This window comes from Pleurodeles waltl, chromosome 9, assembly GCF_031143425.1.
Source record: "Pleurodeles waltl isolate 20211129_DDA chromosome 9, aPleWal1.hap1.20221129, whole genome shotgun sequence".
Lineage (NCBI taxonomy): Eukaryota > Metazoa > Chordata > Amphibia > Caudata > Salamandridae > Pleurodeles > Pleurodeles waltl.
The window spans coordinates 5,388,931-5,414,715 of NC_090448.1; the positions used below are offsets into that span (position 1 = coordinate 5,388,931).

The 25,785-nt window shown below is 47.9% G+C and overlaps 1 protein-coding gene across 14 annotated transcripts in view; it reads left to right on the top strand.

The window, feature by feature from the left end:
• PBRM1 (polybromo 1) overlaps positions 1-25,785 on the top strand; it is a 338,709-nt gene that overhangs the window by 164,601 nt on the left and 148,323 nt on the right. For 10 of the 14 annotated variants that reach the window (XM_069206081.1, XM_069206082.1, XM_069206071.1 and 7 more), the window contains exons 18-19: positions 372-557; positions 6,775-6,932. In XM_069206081.1, coding sequence (XP_069062182.1) covers positions 372-557; positions 6,775-6,932 — 344 coding nt within the window. The remainder of the gene's footprint in view (positions 1-371; positions 558-6,774; positions 6,933-25,785) is intronic. The other 4 variants (XM_069206083.1, XM_069206084.1, XM_069206072.1 and 1 more) reach the window with 1 other exon arrangement.

The following is a 25,785-nucleotide window of genomic DNA, read 5'->3' on the forward strand; positions in this document are numbered from 1 at the left end:
TCTTGGCCCAGACCCTTTCTAACATTTGGTCCGTAATTATGCAAACTAGAAAACTGAGTAATGCAACTTGCCGGCATCACAGTGGGGAGCTTTGTGTGAAATGGCCTTCTCTGTGAATGATGGGGAGAGAATTGAGATAATGTTTTTCGTTCCTTCAAAGTAACAGCAAGTTTTTAATTGGTTTTAAAACCTTCATTTAGAAAAAATATATTGCCTTACTTCTAGCAACCGTAAAAATCTGAATTGCTTCTAGGCTCTAATTTCATAGCTTTGATTGTGAATGTCTCCTGATCAGAGACGGGAGAGCTGATTCCCTGACTAAGGTTGCACTCAGTATTTGAATTTCATTCTGCCTGTTCTCTTTGAACAAGAAGCTGAAAGGAGAGATGACCTTGCAGGAGTCTCAGGACAGTCTGGACTGCCTCGTACGTACCGACAGGACTGCAGCTTCAGGAACAGCTTGTACCATGTTGGAGATTACGTCTATGTAGAGCCAGCGGAAGCCAACCTCCAGCCCCATATTGTTTGCATCGAGAGACTCTGGGAGGATTCTGCTGGTGAGTTAAGCTTTGCCTCATTCTGTAATATTACTTTCTCATCTTTAACTCCTAAATAGAGTAAGCGATTCTACAGTTCAAATCCTGAGCCCATGTACTAAATTGTCTGAACAGTTTTACTATATTGTAACAAAACATATCCTCTTGTGGTGTGTGTATAAAACAAGAATTTACAACCATGTTCCTTCTGCAACTCAGAGTAATGTGACATGACCTTTCATGTGGTACTCTGGAGTCATTTGGAGGAGTGACATTTGAGAAATGACTGTGTTAGGGGTAAGAGTTCCGAAGTATATAAAAGAAATACAGAGTATATCTTAAAGGTCATTGTGGGTGCAGACTAGTTACATGATGTACAGCCAACCACAATGACAGTTTTGTACTTTGACACATTTCTGAGGTCAAAGGATCCAAGTGTTTGAGATGTTAGCAGAAGGTGGTGAAAAAATTTCACCAGGTTTCACCATAAATGGAAGCTGTGTTTTTGACACTATCATTCGCTCATGTCCTGCCATGGTTATCGTTTCTCTAATCTAATTCTTGCAAGAGGGAGCAGTTGCCAAGAGTGTGACTTCTCCAGCAGTTGAAGATAAGATTTTGGTTAGAAAGCAATAGCCTGTGGGACGACTAATGGCGATCTTACAGGGTCTTAAAGAAGCTGAGATTAAGGCTTGCTTCTTTAAGTGCTTTTCATAAAACAGTAGGGCATCGCTCATTTGTAAATTGTGTCAATAGGTGATTTTGCCATTGTGATCCAAGAAACCTAGCTATTCGAATGGAGAAGAGTTTTTTTTTACTATCGTGGTGCTCTTAAAACCAGATGCTGTAGTCCAGGTGTCTCCAACCAGTTGATCGCAAGCTACTAGTAGCTCCCAGACCCCTTTGAAGTAGCTCACAACCAGGAGTTCATTTTTAAATAAGCACAGGGCCACATTTTTCCTTATAAAGGTAAGGGGAAGGCTGTGTTTGTTTTACATTAATATCCTCAGGCTGCAGAGAGCAGGTCCTTAATAGGAGCAGTGTTGGAGTCATATGTATGACCCAGGGCACAGAGGTGAAGAATTGCAGCACTAAGGTATTTAATTCTTAACTGAAAGTCCTTGTCAACTCAGTATTGGAAGTGAGAACAAAGTGATGTTTCTCAACGCTTTTAAAATGGAGAAAATGAAAATCTACTTCAAAATGAAGTTAACTTTTCATTTTAATGTTCTCAAATTGTTTTTCAAAGTGTTGCATTTACAAACAGCAGACCTCATGCTCCCAGTTGGCACTAGAACACTTTGCAATATTTATAACTGAAAAACACAATCATTTTTAAATGGGAGAAATTTAAAGTGCAGAACAAATGTTAAATTTTGAACATTTTTCCACTTTACATTTCTCCTATTTAGAAACATGGTTATATGTTTGTGTTATTCGTGTAACGGTGCCACATACGGTGAAAGGTATGCCCTGTGCCACCAGTACATACTACACCAGTTCTCAGTTACCCATACGCTTTTATCCCATTCATATGCACACATGCTCATATGTCCCCAAAGACCATGTTCTCCCTGACACACTTGGCAGCCTTGTCAGTGCCCCTAGTCAAAGTATTTTGTTCAAACCATAGTATCTTGCTCTGTGGATGTAGGAAAGTACCATCTTGCCTGGCATGTTACCCCCATTTTTCACTGTATATATGTTGTTTTAGTTGTATGTGTCACTGGGACCCTGTCACCCAGTGGCCCAGTGCTCGTAAGTGTGCCTGAATGTGTTACCTGTGTAGTGACTAACTGTCTCACTGAGGCTCTGCTAACCAGAACCTCAGTGGTTATGCTCTCTCATTTCTTTCTAAATTGTCACTAACAGGCTAGTGACCAATGTTACCAATTTACATTGGTTTACTGGAACACCCTTATAATTCCCTAGTATATGGTACTGAGGTACCCAGGGTATTGGGGTTCCAGGAGATCCCTATGGGCTGCAGCATTTCTTTTGCCACCCATAGGGAGCTCTGACAATTCTTACACAGGCCTGCCACTGCAGCCTGAGTGAAATAACGTCCACGTTATTTCACAGCCATTTTACACTGCACTTAAGTAACTTATAAGTCACCTATATGTCTAACCTTTACCTGGTAAAGGTTAGGTGCAAAGTTACTTAGTGTGAGGGCACCCTAGCACTAGCCAAGGTGCCCCCACATTGTTCAGGGCCAAATCCCCGGACTTTGTGAGTGCGGGGACACCATTATACGCGTGCACTACATATAGGTTACTACCTATATGTAGCTTCACAATGGTAACTCCGAATATGGCCATGTAACATGTCTATGATCATGGAATTGCCCCCTCTATGCCATCCTGGCATAGTTGGCACAATCCCATGATCCCAGTGGTCTGTAGCACAGACCCTGGTACTGCCAAACTGCCTTTCCTGGGGTTTCACTGCAGCTGCTGCTGCTGCCAACCCCTCAGACAAGTTTCTGCCCTCCTGGGGTCAAGCCAGGCTTGTCCCAGGATGGCAGAACAAAGGACTTCCTCTGAGAGAGGGTGTTACACCCTCTCCCTTTGGAAAATGGTGTGAAGGCAGGGGAGGAGTAGCCTCCCCCAGCCTCTGGAAATGCTTTCTTGGGCACAGATGTGCCCAATTCTGCATACGCCAGTCTACACCGGTTCAGGGGACCCCTTAGCCCTGCTCTGGCGCGAAACTGGACAAAGGAAAGGGGAGTGACCACTCCCCTGACCTGCACCTCCCCTGGGAGGTGTCCAGAGCTCCTCCAGTGTGCTCCAGACCTCTGCCATCTTGGAAACAGAGGTGCTGCTGGCACACTGGACTGCTCTGAGTGGCCAGTGCCACCAGGTGACGTCAGAGACTCCTTCTGATAGGCTCCTTCAGGTGTTGCTAGCCTATCCTCTCTCCTAGGTAGCCAAACCCTCTTTTCTGGCTATTTAGGGTCTCTGTCTCTGGGGAAACTTTAGATAACGAATGCAAGAGCTCATCAGAGTTCCTCTGCATCTCTCTCTTCACCTTCTGCCAAGGAATCGACTGCTGACCGCGCTGGAAGCCTGCAAAACTGCAACATAGTAGCAAAGACGACTACTGCAACTCTGTAACGCTGATCCTGCCGCCTTCTCGACTGTTTTCCTGGTGGTGCATGCTGTGGGGGTAGTCTGCCTCCTCTCTGCACTAGAAGCTCCGAAGAAATCTCCCGTGGGTCGACGGAATCTTCCCCCTGCAACCGCAGGCACCAAAAAGCTGCATTACCGGTCCCTTGGGTCTCCTCTCAGCACGACGAGTGAGGTCCCTCGAATCCAGCAACTCTGTCCAAGTGACTCCCACAGTCCAGTGACTCTTCAGTCCAAGTTTGGTGGAGGTAAGTGCTTGCCTCACCTCGCTAGACTGCATTGCTGGGAACCGCAACTTTTGCAGCTACTCCGGCCCCTGTGCACTTCCGGCGGAAATCCTTTGTGCACAGCCAAGCCTGGGTCCACGGCACTCTAACCTGCATTGCACGACTTTCTAAGTTGGTCTCCGGCGACGTGGGACTCCTTTGTGTAACTTCGGGTGAGCATCGTTTCACGCATCCTCGTAGTGCCTGTTTCTGGCACTTCTCCGGTGCTACCTGCTGCTAAGAGGGCTCCTTGTCTTGCTCGACGTCCCCTCTCTCTCCTGACGCAATTTGCGACATCCTGGTCCTTCCTGGGCCACAGCAGCATCCAAAAACGCTTACCGCACAATTTGCAGCTAGCAAGGCTTGTTGGCGTTCTTTCGGCGAGAAAACACTTCTGCACGACTCTCCACGGCGAGAGGGATCCGTCCTCCAAAGGGGAAGTCTCTAGCCCTTTTCGTTCCTGCAGAAACCTCAGCTTCTTCTGTCCAGTAGAAGCTTCTTTGCACCCACAGCTGGCATTTCCTGGGCATATGCCCATCTCCGACTTGCTTGTGACTTTTGGACTTGGTCCCCTTGTTCCACAGGTACCCTAGATTGGAAATCCATCGTTGTTGCATTGTTGGTTTGTGTCTTTCCTGCATTATTCCTCTATCACGACTTCTTTGTCCTTGGGGGAACTTTAGTGCACTTTGCACTCACTTTTCAGGGTCTTGGGGAGGGTTATTTTTCTAACTCTCACTATTTTCTAATAGTCCCAGCGACCCTCTACAAGGTCACATAGGTTTGGGGTCCATTCGTGGTTCGCATTCCACTTTTGGAGTATATGGTTTGTGTTGCCCCTATCCCTATGTGTCCCCATTGCATCCTATTGTAACTATACATTGTTTGCACTGTTTTCTAAGACTATACTGCATATTTTTGGTATTGTGTACATATATCTTGTGTATATTTCCTATCCTCTCACTGAGGGTACACTCTAAGATACTTTGGCATATTGTCATAAAAATAAAGTACCTTTATTTTTAGTATAACTGTGTATTGTGTTTTCTTATGATATTGTGCAAGTGACACTAGTGGTACTGTAGGAGCTTCACATGTCTCCTAGTTCAGCCTAAGCTGCTCTGCTAAGCTACCATTATCTATCAGCCTAAGCTGCTAGACACCCTATACACTAATAAGGGATAACTAGGCCTGGTGCAAGGTGCAAGTACCCCTTGGTACTCACTACAAGCCAGTCCAGCCTCCTACAGTGGACATTAGGCCTAAAGTCAAGGAAGTTTGGCGTGGGGGTGTCTGGTAATAATGCACAAGTTGTGTAACCTTCGGCAGCTCACGGTGATTTTCACTGATCAGCAGTAGCTCTCGCCACAGGAAAGATTGGAGACCCCTGCTGTAGTCTAATAATGCCCACACTTAATTAAGTAAGATTGTTTCAGGGAGGAGGGAAGTTCATGAGGCAAGGGGACCTGTTGCAGACATTGCAGCAATTGGTTGTATGTCCACTCTTGTGAGAAATGGTAGCCAAGTTTGACTTTTAGTTCCAAAAATGTATTTTCAGAATGCCAGAGTCATTCTATCAAGAGAAAAGGCCGTTGTTCATTGTAGGTTTCTTTTTCTCACCATATTCATGGTTTTGCCTAAAGTAGCTGATTATTGTGTATGGAATGCTATGCTAATATTATTGAGTAGTAGTAGCTAATTAATTGTTAAATTTGTGGGGTGTTGAGGGGTTTCAACAACACATTCATACTCACACACCCATCCTCAAGTATACACGCACACTCACTTCTGCTTATCCACAAGCACACACATGCTCACACTCACCCACTCACAAGCACACACACCCACCCATTCACAAGCATACATGCACACTTACTCACTTCTTGCCACCCACAAGCACACGCATGCTCATACCCACACCCTCCCATTCCAAAGTATACATTCAAATGCTCAAACATCCAATTTTACATACACAGAAATACTCAAACATTCATGTAAACCACTTACATGACGGTCTGCGGTGGAGATAATGGCTCTGCCAACAAATCAGCATTAGTGAGTGGCAAGAGATTGGTATGACATCCCTGGACCGGTGCCAGAGACTTTTGGGAAGCCCATGGTAGCAGATCCTGCCACCTCCTCTCTTTGGCTAACCTTGTCATGTGACAGCTGGTGAGGGAGGGACCTTTCCTAACTCATCATGGGATTGGTTGGTTTCTATTAGACATGTTGATCCCACCCCATTCTCTGACGCGTTAGGAAAGGAAGGTGTGAGGCTTTGCTCATTGGCAGTTACTTTCTAGGGCACCTCAAAGCTTAGACCTAATGCACCCAGGTCTGAATTAATCAGTGGGACCGCCCTTCGTCTCATGCTGATGATGTCATTGCCCTCCTGGCTGTGAGGTCTTCAGCCCAGGGAATCTTGCTATGTGGTATCCGTGCATTAGCACATGTAAAGTGCCTGGGTGTGAAACGCCGGCCTGCCTGAATCATGCAGAGGGTTTGAATCTAGAAGAGTCTAACCTCGAAACCATTGTTACAGTTTATTAACATTTTCCGAAGCCTGTGGATTTGAAGATGCAACGGCCCGAGGTTCCAAGGTTCAGCCTCTGTTTGCTGCTACATCACATATTTAGATGTGTGTGTCAGACTGATCAGTTTATCTGTGCACATCTGAAGCATAATCCTGTTCGTAAAGCCGTGCATGCAGTACAAAGGGAGAGTCTGTCCTCCAAGTTTGAGAGCAGTGTTGTGGATTGTAGAGTATGAGATGTTGGTGCTGTGGCAATGTCCTTTATCCCTGAGCAGGGCTACTTATCCTGTTATTCTTCGTGTGTTGTTCAGGCGAAAAATGGCTGTATGGCTGCTGGTTTTATCGTCCAAAGGAAACGTTCCACCTTGCCACTCGGAAATTTTTAGAGAAGGAAGTGTTTAAGAGCGACTACTACAACAAAGTGCCTATTAGCAAAATTCTTGGCAAATGTGTGGTCATGTTTGTTAAGGTAAGAAATCTAACTTACGCCGTTTGTGCTTCAGATATATTCATGTGATAAATGTCAGACTTGTAAAATAACGTTTTTACTATCCTGGTGGGAGGTTTTCTCTTCATTTAAATGTTTTGTACCTTGTAGGAGTTGTGAAACAAGAATTCTGTTTCTCCTGCAATGGATTGTTAATGGATTCAGATGCTATTTGAATGCTGTCCCCTGTAAATCTGGGAATCCTTCAATAAAAATAAAATGTGTAACCTGTTTTGTCGTTAAGCAGCAGCCTTAACACACCGTGTTTTTCTAGAGTTGATTGATCCTGTTTACACCAATACCTGCCTGCCTTGACACACTCCTCGAACACCCCACTTCCTGAACTTTTGTAACAGGTCAAAGCAAACACAACCGAGAATGCTAGAACACTGTGCAATATTTATAACTAAAAAAAACACAATCATTTTTTAAATGGGAGAAATTTAAAGTGCAGAAAATGTTTAATATTATGACCAGTTTTGCACTTTTCATTTCTCCCGTGTAAAAACAAGGTTGTATGTTTGTGTTATATGTGTAACGGTGCCACATATGGTGAAAGGTGTGCCCTGTGCCAAAGGTACATACAAAGCAGTCTCTCAGTTACCCATACACGTCTATCCCATTCATCTGCACACATGCTCATATGTCCCCAAAGACCACGTTCTCACTGACACGCGTGGCAGCCTTGTCAGTGCCCCTAGTCAAAGTATTTTGTTCAAACCATAGTGTCTGGCTCTATGGACATTAGGCCTAAGGTCAAGGAAGTTTGGCGTGGGGGTGCCTGGTAGCAATGCACAAGTTGTTTAACCTTCGGCAGCTCACCATGATTTTCATTGATCAGAAGTAGCTCTCGCTACAGAAAAGGTTGGAGACCCCTGATATATATCCTCCACCCTCTTATTCTTGACCATCCAAAGGCTACAAGCAGCAGATCTGCACCTTGGAAAGATGTATTTTTTTCCATATAAGAACTGAGGACCTTTTCACATCCAGCGTTTGAGGGTTGCGGGATGCTCCTCTTTGGAACTAGGTACCTTGAAAAGTACTGGCAGAGAATATGTTCTGTTTCAGGTGCAGTCCGATGCCCCGTTTATCATACAGGTTGGATGAGTCTTGTGTGTGATGTTATCAGTTTAGAATGTAGTTTACCGCTTCTCTCCTGAGAAGACCTTCATTTCCCTGACCGTCATGGCTGCCATAATGGCCGCCAGGAGGGGTGTCTTTAGTTACATATTTTACATCTTCTAGAAATGCATTGGATATTTATTCATTTTTAATTTATTTTTGCATTTTTATTTACTGCTAACATCACTCCTTGGTTATCTGAGCATCTTGCAGAAGAAGTTTCCACTGCGTGCGAGCAGTGTACAAAAGCACAAATTGATTATACAAGAAACCACAGCGTTGCAATAGAAAGCATTCTGTTGCGTGTGGACGAAATGTGGGATTCAAACTATTCTTAGTGGAAAGTTCAGACAAAACAACCAACCCTATTTGTTCCTGTGGACTTTCTGGTTGAAAGCCAGTGGAATGGGTCCACATCCAGTATTGCCCAGGGTTATTCGATCCATCTCAGTGTTTCAGGCAACTGTATAAGTTTGTAGTGTTGAACTGTTTATCAACTGTGTAATTGGTTTCTAATAGATTTCCTTACCAAGTTGACCAACTCCTGGAAATACGTCCGATGAGTCCTGAAATGGCCTAAGGAGTCCCTGCCTATTCTTCAGCCGCCAGTTGGGTAATGGGCGAGGGGGCAAAAGAGTTTAGAAGAACACGCAGGCAGTTATTCTAAAGGTTTTTCATGACCAACTTAGTGAAGAGGGTGTCTGATCCTTGCCGTCTCCTGGATCTGGAGATTACCAAAGATGCATTTATAGTGACCCGCAGAGGTTCCCTTTTTGCCACTGTGACAGTATGGCAACAGTTCCTGTAGCTCAGGGTAGGATGTACTCCATTTTGTGAGCATTGTGTCAAAGATGTCTGCCACTTTCTGCTTTGTCTGTAGTTGACCTTGCTCAGGGATTGGCCAGTCCTCCCATGAACTTGTCGAGAAAGCACATCAGGTCAAATTCTAAGACTTTAGGATATGGGTGGAGAGGTTTAAGGGACACACTGAATCATGGTGCATTATCCTGCCCTTGTTCCGGGTCAGCAGTCTGTTGCCTGCAGCGATCTGGAAGTGAAGGTGAACCGAGAGGCATATTGTGGAGTCCACCAGGATCATGTTGCATTAGCTTGTGCTACAGAGGAATTATTTTATTTTATGCATTTATAAAATCACATGCCTACCCTAAGGTAGCCCAGCACTATGGTGAAAAGCTGACTGCGCCAACGCAGGGACCAGGTACAGGTAAAATTAATGGGAAAAGAGTCATGCCTTAAGTAATTTGCTGTAGTGAGGCTCACTGTCCATACATCTCAGGTCAGTGGGAGTGAATTCCACAGAGGAGTCCGTCTTTGTCAGTGGGGAAAAATGTGCACCAATGGGTCTTGCTTTGGCACCAGGAGGTGCATCATATATGTTTGGCGTTTCCCCCTCTAGACAATAAAACCCTTCACCATCACTTGGTGTTGCTTAGTTCTTGAAATTCGGATCGCCCCTGCCTGAGGTCATCTGCCTTGTTGTGCTTGTACTCTGAGTATCGGTGTAAAGAAATGGCTCCCTGTTGCAGTTACCCCCCACTTTTTGCCTGATACTGATGCTGACTTGACTGAGAAGTGTGCTGGGACCCTGCTAACCAGGCCCCAGCACCAGTGTTCCTTCACCTAAAATGTACCATTGTATCCACAATTGGCACACCCTGGCATTCAGATAAGTCCCTTGTAACTGGTACTTCTAGTACCAAGGGCCCTGATGCCAAGAAAGGTCTCTAAGGGCTGCAGCATGTCTTATGCCACCCTAGAGACCCCTCACTCAGCACAGACACACTGCTTACAAGCCTGTGTGTGCTAGTGAGAACAAAATGAGTAAGTCGACATGGCACTCCCCTCAGGGTGCCATGCCAGCCTCTCACTGCCTATGCAGTATAGGTAAGACACCCCTCTAGCAGGCCTTACAGCCCTAAGGCAGGGTGCACTATACCATAGGTGAGGGTACCAGTGCATGAGCACTGTGCCCCTACAGTGTCTAAGCAAAACCTTAGACATTGTAAGTGCAGGGTAGCCATAAGAGTATATGGTCTGGGAGTCTGTTTTACACGAACTCCACAGCACCATAATGGCTACACTGAAAACTGGGAAGTTTGGTATCAAACTTCTCAGCACAATAAATGCACACTGATGCCAGTGTACATTTTATTGTAAAATACACCACAGAGGGCACCTTAGAGGTGCCCCCTGAAACTTAACCGACTGTCTGTGTAGGCTGACTAGTTCCAGCAGCCTGCCACACCAGAGACATGTTGCTGGCCCCATGGGGAGAGTGCCTTTGTCACTCTGAGGCCAGTAACAAAGCCTGCACTGGGTGGAGATGCTAACACCTCCCCCAGGCAGGAGCTGTGACACCTGGCGGTGAGCCTCAAAGGCTCACCCCTTTGTCACAGCCCAGCAGGGCACTCCAGCTTAGTGGAGTTGCCCGCCCCCTCCGGCCACGGCCCCCACTTTTGGCGGCAAGGCTGGAGGGAACAAAGCAAGCAACAAGGAGGAGTCACTGGCCAGTCAGGACAGCCCCTAAGGTGTCCTGAGCTGAGGTGACTCTGACTTTTAGAAATCCTCCATCTTGCAGATGGAGGATTCCCCCAATAGGGTTAGGATTGTGACCCCCTCCCCTTGGGAGGAGGCACAAAGAGGGTGTACCCACCCTCAGGGCTAGTGGCCATTGGCTACTAACCCCCCAGACCTAAACACGCCCTTAAATTTAGTATTTAAGGGCTACCCTGAACCCTAGAAAATTAGATTCCTGCAACTACAAGAAGAAGGACTGCCTAGCTGAAAAACCCCTGCAGAGGAAGACCAGAAGACGACAACTGCCTTGGCTCCAGAAACTCACCGGCCTGTCTCCTGCCTTCCAAAGATCCTGCTCCAGCGACGCCTTCCAAAGGGACCAGCGACCTCGACATCCTCTGAGGACTGCCCCTGCTTCGAAAAGACAAGAAACTCCCGAGGACAGCGGACCTGCTCCAAAGAAAAGCTGCAACTTTGTTTCCAGCAGCTTTAAAGAACCCTGCAAGCTCCCCGCAAAAGGCGTGAGACTTGCAACACTGCACCCGGCGACCCCGACTCGGCTGGTGGCGATCCAACACCTCAGGAGGGACCCCAGGACTACTCTAAGACTGTGAGTACAAAAACCTGTCCCCCCTGAGCCCCCACAGCGCCGCCTGCAGAGGGAATCCCGAGGCTTCCCCTGACCGCGACTCTTTGAATCCTAAGTCCCGACACCTGGGAGAGACCCTGCAACCGCAGCCCCCAGGACCCGAAGGACCGGACTTTCACTGGAGGAGTGACCCCCAGGAGTCCCTCTCCCTTGACCAAGTGGAGGTTTCCCCGAGGAACCCCCCCCTTGCCTGCCTGCAGCGCTGAAGAGATCCCTAGATCTCCCATTGACTTCCATTACAAACCCGACGCTTGTTTCTACACTGCACCCGGCCGCCCCCGCGCTGCTGAGGGTGAAATTTCTCTGTGGGCTTGTGTCCCCCCCCGGTGCCCTACAAAACCCCCCTGGTCTGCCCTCCGAAGACGCGGGTACTTACCTGCAAGCAGACCGGAACCGGGGCACCCCCTTCTCTCCATTCTAGCCTATGTGTTTTGGGCACCACTTTGAACTCTGCACCTGACCGGCCCTGAGCTGCTGGTGTGGTGACTTTGGGGTTGCTCTGAACCCCCAACGGTGGGCTACCTTGGACCAAGAACTGAACCCTGTAAGTGTCTTACTTACCTGGTTAACCTAACAAATACTTACCTCCCCTAGGAACTGTGAAAATTGCACTAAGTGTCCACTTTTAAAACAGCTATTTGTGAATAACTTGAAAAGTATACATGCAATTTTTATGATTTGAAGTTCCTAAAGTACTTACCTGCAATACCTTTCGAATGAGCTATTACATGTAGAATTTGAACCTGTGGTTCTTAAAATAAACTAAGAAAAGATATTTTTCTATATAAAAACCTATTGGCTGGATTTGTCTCTGAGTGTGTGTACCTCATTTATTGTGTATGTACAACAAATGCTTAACACTACTCCTTGGATAAGCCTACTGCTCGACCACACTACCACAAAATAGAGCATTAGTATTATCTATTTTTACCACTATTTTACCTCTAAGGGGAACCCTTGGACTCTGTGCATGCTATTCCTTACTTTGAAATAGCACATACAGAGCCAACTTCCTACATTGGTGGATCAGCGGTGGGGTACAAGACTTTGCATTTGCTGGACTACTCAGCCAATACCTGATCACACGACAAATTCCAAAATTGTCATTAGAAATTGATTTTTGCAATTTGAAAAGTTTTCTAAATTCTTAAAAGACCTGCTAGGGCCTTGTGTTAGATCCTGTTTAGCATTTCTTTTAGAGTTTAAAAGTTTGTAAAAGTTTGAATTAGATTCTAGAACCAGTTGTAGATTCTTAAAAAGTATTCCAACTTTTAGAAGCAAAATGTCTAGCACAGATGTGACTGTGGTGGAACTCGACACCACACCTTACCTCCATCTTAAGATGAGGGAGCTAAGGTCACTCTGTAAAATAAAGAAAATAACAATGGGCCCCAAACCTACCAAAATACAGCTCCAGGAGCTTTTGGCAGAGTTTGAAAAGGCCAACCCCTCTGAGGGTGGCAACTCAGAGGAAGAGGATAGTGACTTGGAGGACAATTCCCCCCTACCAGTCCTATCTAGGGAGAACAGGGTCCCTCAAACCCTGACTCCAAAAATAATAGTCAGAGATGCTGGTTCCCTCACAGGAGAGACCAACACCTCTGAAATCACTGAGGATAACCCCAGTGAAGAGGACATCCAGTTAGCCAGGATGGCCAAAAGATTGGCTTTGGAAAAGCAGCTCCTAGCCATAGAAAGGGAAAGAAAAGAGATGGGCCTAGGTCCCATCAATGGTGGCAGCAACTTAAATAGGGTCAGAGATTCTCCTGACATCCTAAAAATCCCCAAAGGGATTGTAACAAAATATGAAGATGGTGATGACATCACCAAATGGTTCACAGCTTTTGAGAGGGCTTGTGTAACCAGAAAAGTGAACAGATCTCACTGGGGTGCTCTCCTTTTGGGAAATGTTCACTGGAAAGTGTAGGGATAGACTCCTCACACTCTCTGGAAAAGATGCAGAATCTTATGACCTCATGAAGGGTACTGTAGGAAGTTGGCTCTGTATGTGCTATTTCAAAGTAAGGAATAGCATGCACAGAGTCCAAGGGTTCCCCTTAGAGGTAAAATAGTGGTAAAAATAGATAATACTAATGCTCTATTTTGTGGTAGTGTGGTCGAGCAGTAGGCTTATCCAAGGAGTAGTGTTAAGCATTTGTTGTACATACACATAGACAATAAATGAGGTACACACACTCAGAGACAAATCCAGCCAATAGGTTTTTGTATAGAAAAATATCTTTTCTTAGTTTATTTTAAGAACCACAGGTTCAAATTCTACATGTAATGTCTCATTCGTAAGGTATTGCAGGTAAGTACTTTAGGAACTTCAAATCATAAAAATTGCATGTATACTTTACAAGTTATTGACAAATAGCTGTTTTAAAAGTGGACACTTAGTGCAATTTCCACAGTTCCTGGGGGAGGTAAGTTTTTGTTAGTTTTACCAGGTAAGTAAGACACTTACAGGGTTCAGTTCTTGGTCCAAGGTAGCCCACCGTTGGGGGTTCAGAGCAACCCCAAAGTCACCACACCAGCAGCTCAGGGCCGGTCAGGTGCAGAGTTCAAAGTGGTGCCCAAAACACATAGGCTAGAATGGAGAGAAGGGGGTGCCCCGGTTCCGGTCTGCTTGCAGGTAAGTACCCGCGTCTTCGGAGGGCAGACCAGGGGGGGTTTTGTAGGGCACCGGGGGGGACACAAGTCCACACAGAAATTTCACCCTCAGCAGCGCGGGGGCGGCCGGGTGCAGTGTAGGAACAGGCGTCGGGTTCGCAATGTTAGTCTATGAGAGATCTCGGGATCTCTTCAGCGCTGCAGGCAGGCAAGGGGGGGATTCCTCGGGGAAACCTCCACTTGGGCAAGGGAGAGGGACTCCTGGGGGTCACTTCTCCAGTGAAAGTCCGGTCCTTCAGGTCCTGGGGGCTGCGGGTGCAGGGTCTCTCCCAGGCGTCGGGACTTTAGGTTCAAAGAGTCGCGGTCAGGGGAAGCCTCGGGATTCCCTCTGCCGGCGGCGCTGTGGGGGCTCAGGGGGGACAGGTTTTGGTACTCACAGTATCAGAGTAGTCCTGGGGTCCCTCCTGAGGCGTCGGATCTCCACCAGCCGAGTCGGGGTCGCCGGGTGCAGTGTTGCAAGTCTCACGCTTCTTGCGGGGAGCTTGCAGGGTTCTTTAAAGCTGCTGGAAACAAAGTTGCAGCTTTTCTTGGAGCAGGTCCGCTGTCCTCGGGTTTCTTGTCTTTTCGAAGCAGGGGCAGTCCTCAGAGGATGTCGAGGTCGCTGGTCCCTTTGGAAGGCGTCGCTGGAGCAGGATCTTTGGAAGGCAGGAGACAGGCCGGTGAGTTTCTGGAGCCAAGGCAGTTGTCGTCTTCTGGTCTTCCTCTGCAGGGGTTTTCAGCTAGGCAGTCCTTCTTCTTGTAGTTGCAGGAATCTAATTTTCTAGGGTTCAGGGTAGCCCTTAAATACTAAATTTAAGGGCGTGTTTAGGTCTGGGGGGTTAGTAGCCAATGGCTACTAGCCCTGAGGGTGGGTACACCCTCTTTGTGCCTCCTCCCAAGGGGAGGGGGTCACAATCCTAACCCTATTGGGGGAATCCTCCATCTGCAAGATGGAGGATTTCTAAAAGTTAGAGTCACCTCAGCTCAGGACACCTTAGGGGCTGTCCTGACTGGCCAGTGACTCCTCCTTGTTATTCTCATTATTTTCTCCGGCCTTGCCGCCAAAAAGTGGGGCCTGGCCGGAGGGGGCGGGCAACTCCACTAGCTGGAGTGTCCTGCTGGGTTGGCACAAAGGAGGGGAGCCTTTGAGGCTCACCGCCAGGTGTGACAATTCCTGCCTGGGAGAGGTGTTAGCATCTCCACCCAGTGCAGGCTTTGTTACTGGCCTCAGAGTGACAAAGGCACTCTCCCCATGGGGCCAGCAACATGTCTCGGTTTGTGGCAGGCTGCTAAAACTAGTCAGCCTACACAGATAGTCGGTTAAGTTTCAGGGGGCACCTCTAAGGTGCCCTCTGTGGTGTATTTTACAATAAAATGTACACTGGCATCAGTGTGCATTTATTGTGCTGAGAAGTTTGATACCAAACTTCCCAGTTTTCAGTGTAGCCATTATGGTGCTGTGGAGTTCGTGTTTGACAGACTCCCAGACCATATACTCTTATGGCTACCCTGCACTTACAATGTCTAAGGTTTTATTTAGACACTGTAGGGGTACCATGCTCATGCACTGGTACCCTCACCTATGGTATAGTGCACCCTGCCTTAGGGCTGTAGGGCCTGCTAGAGGGGTGTCTTACCTATACGGCATAGGCAGTGAGAGGCTGGCATGGCACCCTGAGGGGAGTGCCATGTCGACTTACTCGTTTTGTCCTCACTAGCACACACAAGCTGGCAAGCAGTGTGTCTGTGCTGAGTGAGAGGTCTCCAGGGTGGCATAAGACATGCTGCAGCCCTTAGAGACCTTCCTTGGCATCAGGGCCCTTGGTACTAGAAGTACCAGTTACAAGGGACTTATCTGGATGCCAGGGTCTGCCAATTGTGGATACAAAAGTACAGGTTAGGGAAAGAACACTGGTGCTGGGGCCTGGTTAGCAGGCCTCAGCACACTTTCAATTGTAAACATAGCATCAGCAAAGGCAAAAAGTCAGGGGGCAACCATGCCAAGGAGGCATTTCCTTACACAACCCCCCCCCAAACGAAAGAGGATGAGACTAACCTTTCCCAAGAGAGTCTTCATTTTCTAAGTGGAAGAACCTGGAAAGGCCATCTGCATTGGCATGGGCAGTCCCAGGTCTGTGTTCCACTATAAAGTCCATTCCCTGTAGGGAGATGGACCACCTCAACAGTTTAGGATTTTCACCTTTCATTTGCATCAGCCATTTGAGAGGTCTGTGGTCAGTTTGAACTAGGAAGTGAGTCCCAAAGAGGTATGGTCTCAGCTTCTTCAGGGACCAAACCACAGCAAAGGCCTCCCTCTCAATGGCACTCCAACGCTGCTCCCTGGGGAGTAACCTCCTGCTAATGAAAGCAACAGGCTGGTCAAGGCCATCATCATTTGTTTGGGACAAAACTGCCCCTATCCCATGTTCAGAGGCATCAGTCTGCACAATGAACTGCTTAGAATAATCTGGAGCTTTTAGAACTGGTGCTGAGCACATTGCCTGTTTCAGGGTGTCAAAGGCCTGTTGGCATTCCACAGTCCAGTTTACTTTCTTGGGCATTTTCTTGGAGGTGAGTTCAGTGAGGGCTGTCACAATGGATCCATATCCCTTCACAAACCTCCTGTAATACCCAGTCAAGCCAAGGAATGCCCTGACTTGAGTCTGGGTTTTTGGAGCTACCCAGTCCAGAATAGTCTGGATCTTGGGTTGGAGTGGCTGAACTTGGCCTCCACCTACAAGGTGTCCCAAGTAAACCACAGTTCCCTGCCCTATCTGGCATTTGGATGCCTTGATAGAGAGGCCTGCAGATTGCAGAGCCTTCAAAACCTTCCTCAGGTGGACCAGGTGATCCTGCCAGGTGGAGCTAAAGACAGCAATATCATCAAGATAAGCTGTGCTAAAGGACTCCAAGCCAGCAAGGACTTGATTCACCAACCTTTGGAAGGTGGCAGGGGCATTCTTTAAACCAAAGGGCATAACAGTAAACTGATAATGCCCATCAGGTGTGGAGAATGCTGTCTTTTCTTTCGCTCCAGGTGCCATTTTTATTTGCCAGTACCCTGCTGTCAAGTCAAAGGTACTTAGAAATTTGGCAGCACCTAATTTATCAATGAGCTCATCAGCTCTTGGAATTGGATGAGCATCTGTCTTGGTGACAGAATTGAGCCCTCTGTAGTCCACACAAAACCTCATCTCTTTCTTTCCATCTTTGGTGTGAGGTTTGGGGACTAAGACCACTGGGCTAGCCCAGGGGCTGTCAGAGCGCTCAATTACTCCCAATTCCAGCATCTTGTGGACTTCCACCTTGATGCTTTCCTTAACATGGTCAGACTGTCTAAAGATTTTGTTCTTGACAGGCATGCTGTCTCCTGTGTCCACATCATGGGTACACAGGTGTGTCTGACCAGGGGTTAAGGAGAAGAGTTCAGGAAACTGTTGTAGGACTCTCCTACAATCAGCTTGCTGTTGGCCAGAGAGGGTGTCTGAGTAGATCACTCCATCTACTGTACCATCTTTTGGGTCTGATGACAGAAGATCAGGGAGGGGTTCACTCTCTGCCTCCTGATCCTCATCTGTTACCATCAACAGATTGACATCAGCCCTGTCGTGGAAGAGCTTAAGGCGGTTTACATGGATCACCCTCTTGGGGCTCCTGCTTGTGCCCAGGTCCACCAAGTAGGTGACCTGACTCTTCCTTTCTAGTACTGGGTAAGGGCCACTCCATTTGTCCTGGAGTGCCCTGGGAGCCACAGGCTCCAGAACCCAGACTTTCTGCCCTGGTTGGAACTCAACCAGTGCAGCCTTTTGGTCATACCAAAACTTCTGGAGCTGTTGGCTGGCCTCAAGGTTTTTGGTTGCCTTTTCCATGTACTCTGCCATTCTAGAGCGAAGGCCAAGTACATAGTCCACTATGTCCTGTTTAGGCTCATGGAGAGGTCTCTCCCAGCCTTCTTTAACAAGAGCAAGTGGTCCCCTTACAGGATGACCAAACAGAAGTTCAAAGGGTGAGAATCCTACTCCCTTCTGTGGCACCTCTCTGTAAGCGAAAAGCAGACATGGCAAGAGGACATCCCATCTCCTTTTGAGCTTTTCTGGGAGCCCCATGATCATGCCTTTTAATGTCTTGTTGAATCTCTCAACCAAGCCATTAGTTTGTGGATGGTATGGTGTAGTGAATTTATAAGTCACTCCACACTCATTCCACATGTGCTTTAGGTATGCTGACATGAAGTTGGTACCTCTGTCAGACACCACCTCCTTAGGGAAACCCACTCTGGTAAAGATACCAATGAGGGCCTTGGCTACTGCAGGGGCAGTAGTCGACCTAAGGGGAATAGCTTCAGGATACCTGGTAGCATGATCCACTACTACCAGGATATACATATTTCCTGAGGCTGTGGGAGGTTCCAGTGGACCAACTATGTCCACACCCACTCTTTCAAAGGGAACCCCCACCACTGGAAGTGGAATGAGGGGGGCCTTTGGATGCCCACCTGTCTTACCACTGGCTTGACAGGTGGGGCAGGAGAGGCAAAACTCCTTAACCATGTTGGACATATTGGGCCAGTAGAAGTGGTTGACTAACCTCTCCCACGTCTTGGTTTGTCCCAAATGTCCAGCAAGGGGAATGTCATGGGCCAATGTTAGGATGAACTCTCTGAACAGCTGAGGCACTACCACTCTCCTAGTGGCACCAGGTTTGGGGTCTCTGGCCTCAGTGTACAGGAGTCCATCTTCCCAATAGACCCTATGCGTTCCATTTTTCTTGCCTTTGGACTCTTCAGCAGCTTGCTGCCTAAGGCCTTCAAGAGAGGGACAGGTTTCTTGTCCCTTACACAGCTCCTCCCTTGAGGGTCCCCCTGGGCCTAAGAGCTCAAACTGATAAGGTTCAAGCTCCAAAGGCTCAGTTCCCTCAGAGGGCAGAACTTCTTCCTGAGAAGAGAGGTTCCCTTTCTTTTGCTGTGTTGCAGTTGGTTTCCCAACTGACTTTCCTGTTCTCTTGGTAGGCTGGGCCATTCTTCCAGACTCCAGCTCTACTTGTTCACCCTGTGCCTTGCACTGTGCTCTTGTTTTCACACACACCAGTTCAGGGATACCCAGCATTGCTGCATGGGTTTTTAGTTCTACCTCAGCCCATGCTGAGGACTCCAGGTCATTTCCAAGCAGACAGTCCACTGGGATATTTGAGGAGACCACCACCTGTTTCAGGCCATTGACCCCTCCCCATTCTAAAGTAACCATTGCCATGGGATGTACTTTTCTCTGATTGTCAGCGTTGGTGACTGTGTAAGTTTTTCCAGTCAGGTATTGGCCAGGGGAAACCAGTTTCTCTGTCACCATGGTGACACTGGCACCTGTATCCCTCAGGCCCTCTATTCTAGTCCCATTAATTAAGAGTTGCTGTCTGTATTTTTGCATGTTAGGCGGCCAGACAGCTAGTGTGGCTAAATCCACCCCACCCTCAGAAACTAGAGTAGCTTCAGTGTGGACCCTGATTTGCTCTGGGCACACTGTTGATCCCACTTGGAGACTAGCCATACCAGTGTTACCTGGATGGGAGTTTGGAGTGGAACCTTTCTTGGGACAGGCCTTGTCTCCAGTTTGGTGTCCATGCTGTTTACAGCTATGACACCAGGCCTTTTTGGGATCAAAGTTTTTACCCTTGTACCCATTGTTTTGTGAAGAGGCTCTGGGCCCACCCTCCTGTGCAGGTTTTTGGGGGCCTGTAGAAGACTCTTTACTATTTTTAGTTTTGGTTGTCTCATCACCCTTCCCCTGGGGAGTCTTTGTGACCCCTTTCTTTTGGTCACCCCCTGTTGAAGTCTTGGACACCCTTGTCTTGACCCAATGGTCCGCCTTCTTTCCCAATTCTTGGGGAGAAATTGGTCCTAGGTCTACCAGATGCTGATGCAGTTTATCATTGAAACAATTACTTAACAGGTGTTCTTTCACAAATAAATTGTACAGCCCATCATAATTACTTACACCACTGCCTTGAATCCAACCATCTAGTGTTTTCACTGAGTAGTCTACAAAGTCAACCCAGGTCTGGCTCGAGGATTTTTGAGCCCCCCTGAATCTAATCCTATACTCCTCAGTGGAGAATCCAAAGCCCTCAATCAGGGTACCCTTCATGAGGTCATAAGATTCTGCATCTTGTCCAGAGAGTGTGAGGAGTCTATCCCTACACTTTCCTGTGAACATTTCCCAAAGGAGAGCACCCCAGTGAGATCTGTTCACTTTTCTGGTTACACAAGCCCTCTCAAAAGCTGTGAACCATTTGGTGATGTCATCACCATCTTCATATTTAGTTACAATCCCTTTAGGGATTTTCAACATGTCAGGAGAATCTCTGACCCTATTTATGTTGCTGCCACCATTGATGGGTCCTAGGCCCATCTCTTGTCTTTCCCTCTCTATGGCTAGGATCTGTCTTTCCAAAGCCAATCTTTTGGCCATCCTGGCTAACTGGATGTCCTCTTCACTGGGGCTATCCTCAGTGATTTCAGAGGTGTTGGTCTCTCCTGTGAGGGAACCAGCATCTCTGACTATTATTTTTGGAGTCAGGGTTTGAGGGACCCTGTTCTCCCTAGATAGGACTGGTAGGGGGGAATTGTCCTCCAAGTCACTATCCTCTTCCTCTGAGTTGCCACCCTCAGAGGGGTTGGCCTTTTCAAACTCTGCCAAAAGCTCCTGGAGCTGTATTTTGGTAGGTTTGGGGCCCATTGTTATTTTCTTTATTTTACAGAGTGACCTTAGCTCCCTCATCTTAAGATGGAGGTAAGGTGTGGTGTCGAGTTCCACCACAGTCACATCTGTGCTAGACATTTTGCTTCTAAAAGTTGGAATACTTTTTAAGAATCTACAACTGGTTCTAGAATCTAATTCAAACTTTTACAAACTTTTAAACTCTAAAAGAAATGCTAAACAGGATCTAACACAAGGCCCTAGCAGGTCTTTTAAGAATTTAGAAAACTTTTCAAATTGCAAAAATCAATTTCTAATGACAATTTTGGAATTTGTCGTGTGATCAGGTATTGGCTGAGTAGTCCAGCAAATGCAAAGTCTTGTACCCCACCGCTGATCCACCAATGTAGGAAGTTGGCTCTGTATGTGCTATTTCAAAGTAAGGAATAGCATGCACAGAGTCCAAGGGTTCCCCTTAGAGGTAAAATAGTGGTAAAAATAGATAATACTAATGCTCTATTTTGTGGTAGTGTGGTCGAGCAGTAGGCTTATCCAAGGAGTAGTGTTAAGCATTTGTTGTACATACACATAGACAATAAATGAGGTACACACACTCAGAGACAAATCCAGCCAATAGGTTTTTGTATAGAAAAATATCTTTTCTTAGTTTATTTTAAGAACCACAGGTTCAAATTCTACATGTAATGTCTCATTCGTAAGGTATTGCAGGTAAGTACTTTAGGAACTTCAAATCATAAAAATTGCATGTATACTTTACAAGTTATTGACAAATAGCTGTTTTAAAAGTGGACACTTAGTGCAATTTCCACAGTTCCTGGGGGAGGTAAGTTTTTGTTAGTTTTACCAGGTAAGTAAGACACTTACAGGGTTCAGTTCTTGGTCCAAGGTAGCCCACCGTTGGGGGTTCAGAGCAACCCCAAAGTCACCACACCAGCAGCTCAGGGCCGGTCAGGTGCAGAGTTCAAAGTGGTGCCCAAAACACATAGGCTAGAATGGAGAGAAGGGGGTGCCCCGGTTCCGGTCTGCTTGCAGGTAAGTACCCGCGTCTTCGGAGGGCAGACCAGGGGGGGTTTTGTAGGGCACCGGGGGGGACACAAGTCCACACAGAAATTTCACCCTCAGCAGCGCGGGGGCGGCCGGGTGCAGTGTAGGAACAGGCGTCGGGTTCGCAATGTTAGTCTATCAGAGATCTCGGGATCTCTTCAGCGCTGCAGGCAGGCAAGGGGGGGATTCCTCGGGGAAACCTCCACTTGGGCAAGGGAGAGGGACTCCTGGGGGTCACTTCTCCAGTGAAAGTCCGGTCCTTCAGGTCCTGGGGGCTGCGGGTGCAGGGTCTCTCCCAGGCGTCGGGACTTTAGGTTCAAAGAGTCGCGGTCAGGGGAAGCCTCGGGATTCCCTCTGCAGGCGGCGCTGTGGGGGCTCAGGGGGGACAGGTTTTGGTACTCACAGTATCAGAGTAGTCCTGGGGTCCCTCCTGAGGCGTCGGATCTCCACCAGCCGAGTCGGGGTCGCCGGGTGCAGTGTTGCAAGTCTCACGCTTCTTGCGGGGAGCTTGCAGGGTTCTTTAAAGCTGCTGGAAACAAAGTTGCAGCTTTTCTTGGAGCAGGTCCGCTGTCCTCGGGTTTCTTGTCTTTTCGAAGCAGGGGCAGTCCTCAGAGGATGTCGAGGTCGCTGGTCCCTTTGGAAGGCGTCGCTGGAGCAGGATCTTTGGAAGGCAGGAGACAGGCCGGTGAGTTTCTGGAGCCAAGGCAGTTGTCGTCTTCTGGTCTTCCTCTGCAGGGGTTTTCAGCTAGGCAGTCCTTCTTCTTGTAGTTGCAGGAATCTAATTTTCTAGGGTTCAGGGTAGCCCTTAAATACTAAATTTAAGGGCGTGTTTAGGTCTGGGGGGTTAGTAGCCAATGGCTACTAGCCCTGAGGGTGGGTACACCCTCTTTGTGCCTCCTCCCAAGGGGAGGGGGTCACAATCCTAACCCTATTGGGGGAATCCTCCATCTGCAAGATGGAGGATTTCTAAAAGTTAGAGTCACCTCAGCTCAGGACACCTTAGGGGCTGTCCTGACTGGCCAGTGACTCCTCCTTGTTATTCTCATTATTTTCTCCGGCCTTGCCGCCAAAAAGTGGGGCCTGGCCGGAGGGGGCGGGCAACTCCACTAGCTGGAGTGTCCTGCTGGGTTGGCACAAAGGAGGGGAGCCTTTGAGGCTCACCGCCAGGTGTGACAATTCCTGCCTGGGAGAGGTGTTAGCATCTCCACCCAGTGCAGGCTTTGTTACTGGCCTCAGAGTGACAAAGGCACTCTCCCCATGGGGCCAGCAACATGTCTCGGTTTGTGGCAGGCTGCTAAAACTAGTCAGCCTACACAGATAGTCGGTTAAGTTTCAGGGGGCACCTCTAAGGTGCCCTCTGTGGTGTATTTTACAATAAAATGTACACTGGCATCAGTGTGCATTTATTGTGCTGAGAAGTTTGATACCAAACTTCCCAGTTTTCAGTGTAGCCATTATGGTGCTGTGGAGTTCGTGTTTGACAGACTCCCAGACCATATACTCTTATGGCTACCCTGCACTTACAATGTCTAAGGTTTTATTTAGACACTGTAGGGGTACCATGCTCATGCACTGGTACCCTCACCTATGGTATAGTGCACCCTGCCTTAGGGCTGTAGGGCCTGCTAGAGGGGTGTCTTACCTATACGGCATAGGCAGTGAGAGGCTGGCATGGCACCCTGAGGGGAGTGCCATGTCGACTTACTCGTTTTGTCCTCACTAGCACACACAAGCTGGCAAGCAGTGTGTCTGTGCTGAGTGAGAGGTCTCCAGGGTGGCATAAGACATGCTGCAGCCCTTAGAGACCTTCCTTGGCATCAGGGCCCTTGGTACTAGAAGTACCAGTTACAAGGGACTTATCTGGATGCCAGGGTCTGCCAATTGTGGATACAAAAGTACAGGTTAGGGAAAGAACACTGGTGCTGGGGCCTGGTTAGCAGGCCTCAGCACACTTTCAATTGTAAACATAGCATCAGCAAAGGCAAAAAGTCAGGGGGCAACCATGCCAAGGAGGCATTTCCTTACAGGTACCCTGATTGAGGGCTTTGGATTCTCCACTGAGGAGTATAGAATTAGGTTCAGGGGGGCTCAAAAATCCTCGAGCCAGACCTGGGTTGATTTTGTAGACTACTCAGTAAAAACACTAGATGGTTGGTTAACTGGAAATGAAGTGTGTGACTATGTTGGGCTTTATAATTTGTTTATGAAAGAACACATTTTAAGTAACTGCTTCAATGAAAAGTTGCATCAGTATCTGGTAGACCTAGGTCCAATTTCTCCCCAAGAATTGGGAAAGAAGGCAGACCACTGGGTCAAGACTAGGGTAACCAAAACTTCCACTGGGGGTGACCAAAAGAAAGGGGTTACAAAAACTCCCCAGGAGAAAGTGGGTGACACTAGAAACAAAGAAAAAGAGTCCTCTGTAGGCCCCCAAAAACCAGAACAGGTGGGTGGGCCCCAAGACACAACCCAAAACAAAGGTGGGTACCAGGGTAAGAACTGGGATGCCACTAAGGCATGGTGCCACAACTGTAAACAGTCTGGGCACCACACCAAGGACACTTCTTGTCCCAAAAACAAACCCCAGAACAAAATTCCAGGGGTAACCAGTGTAGCCATGGGAGATGACTCCTCAGATGAGGAGGTCTTCATAGCCCTCAACTGGAAACAGGGCCCAACAGGTGAGTTGGAGATTCCAGAGGGAAGTAGACACTTCCACCACCTACTGGTGAATGGAATCCCAACCACTGCCCTGAGAGACACTTGTGCCAGTCACACTATTGTGCATGACAGGCTGGTGCTCTCAAACCAGTACATCCCAGGTGAGACTGCCAGGGTAAGAGTTAGCCTAGACAGGGTCACTAAGAGGCCTGTGGCTTTAGTACCCATAGAAGTGGGTGGCACTCTTAGCTGGAGAAGGGTAGTAGTCAGTACAGACCTCCCCCTTGATTGTCTCCTTGGAAATGACTACCCAGAGGTTAGTCAGAGCCCAAGAGAGGAACTGGTCCAGTGCCAGTCCTCTCCCAAGGATTCTGGAAGTCCTGCCTCTGCAGTAAATGCAAGCAGGCCCCAGAAGAAGAAGAAAAGAAAACAGAGTAGGAAGGGTGGACAACCTTTAGCCAAGGTTACAGCAAGCCAAGGAGGTTCTGCTCCAGTAGGGGAGAACTCCAAAAATGGCCCTGATAAAGTCCAACCTGACCCACAAGAAGTCCTGGCTAGTCAGGCAACTGTTAAACCTGAGTGGGTGGCTCCTCAGCTAACAGAAGAAAGAGTGGAAGAAGGGTGTTTACTACAAGATGTGGTAACCCCCCACTCTAATACAGCAGACAGGCAACCTGAACCCAAAGAGGCCTGTAACTTAGCCCCTTCCCTTTTAGGTGAAGAGCTAAAGGTGTGGTTCTGGGCACTGACAGCTGTCAGTGGCCTCTGCTGGGTGTTAGCCTTTATGGCTGCACTATCCTTAGCATGGTGGTCTGACCCCATGCCAAATAGCAAGTTAGGCCCCCTGACCCTATTGGTCATGGTGGGGTTACTCCAGCTCTGGGTAACCTCTCTGGGTAAGCTAGGGGTAACCCTGGCCAAGATAAGGTTAGCAGAGGTGGATACCTCTAAGACCAAAATAGAAAGAATGGGTGGAGACATTGAAGAGGCAGACAAGAGGCAATTCAGACTAGGTCCTATCACTGTGGAAGTAGGTCAGTTCCCCCAAGGGAATGACCTGAACAGAAGGATGTAAGGCAGAGTAGGCCCTGCAACTAACCAGCCTATTTCTCCTACTCTTCCTCGCCTGACAGACTAGGAAGACTCTCCCAGCTTGGGCTGAGTCTCCTGGCCTGTGGGCTGGGGGGGGCTTGTGTAAAGAAATGGCTCCCTGTTGCAGTTACCCCCCACTTTTTGCCTGATACTGATGCTGACTTGACTGAGAAGTGTGCTGGGACCCTGCTAACCAGGCCCCAGCACCAGTGTTCCTTCACCTAAAATGTACCATTGTATCCACAATTGGCACACCCTGGCATTCAGATAAGTCCCTTGTAACTGGTACTTCTAGTACCAAGGGCCCTGATGCCAAGAAAGGTCTCTAAGGGCTGCAGCATGTCTTATGCCACCCTAGAGACCC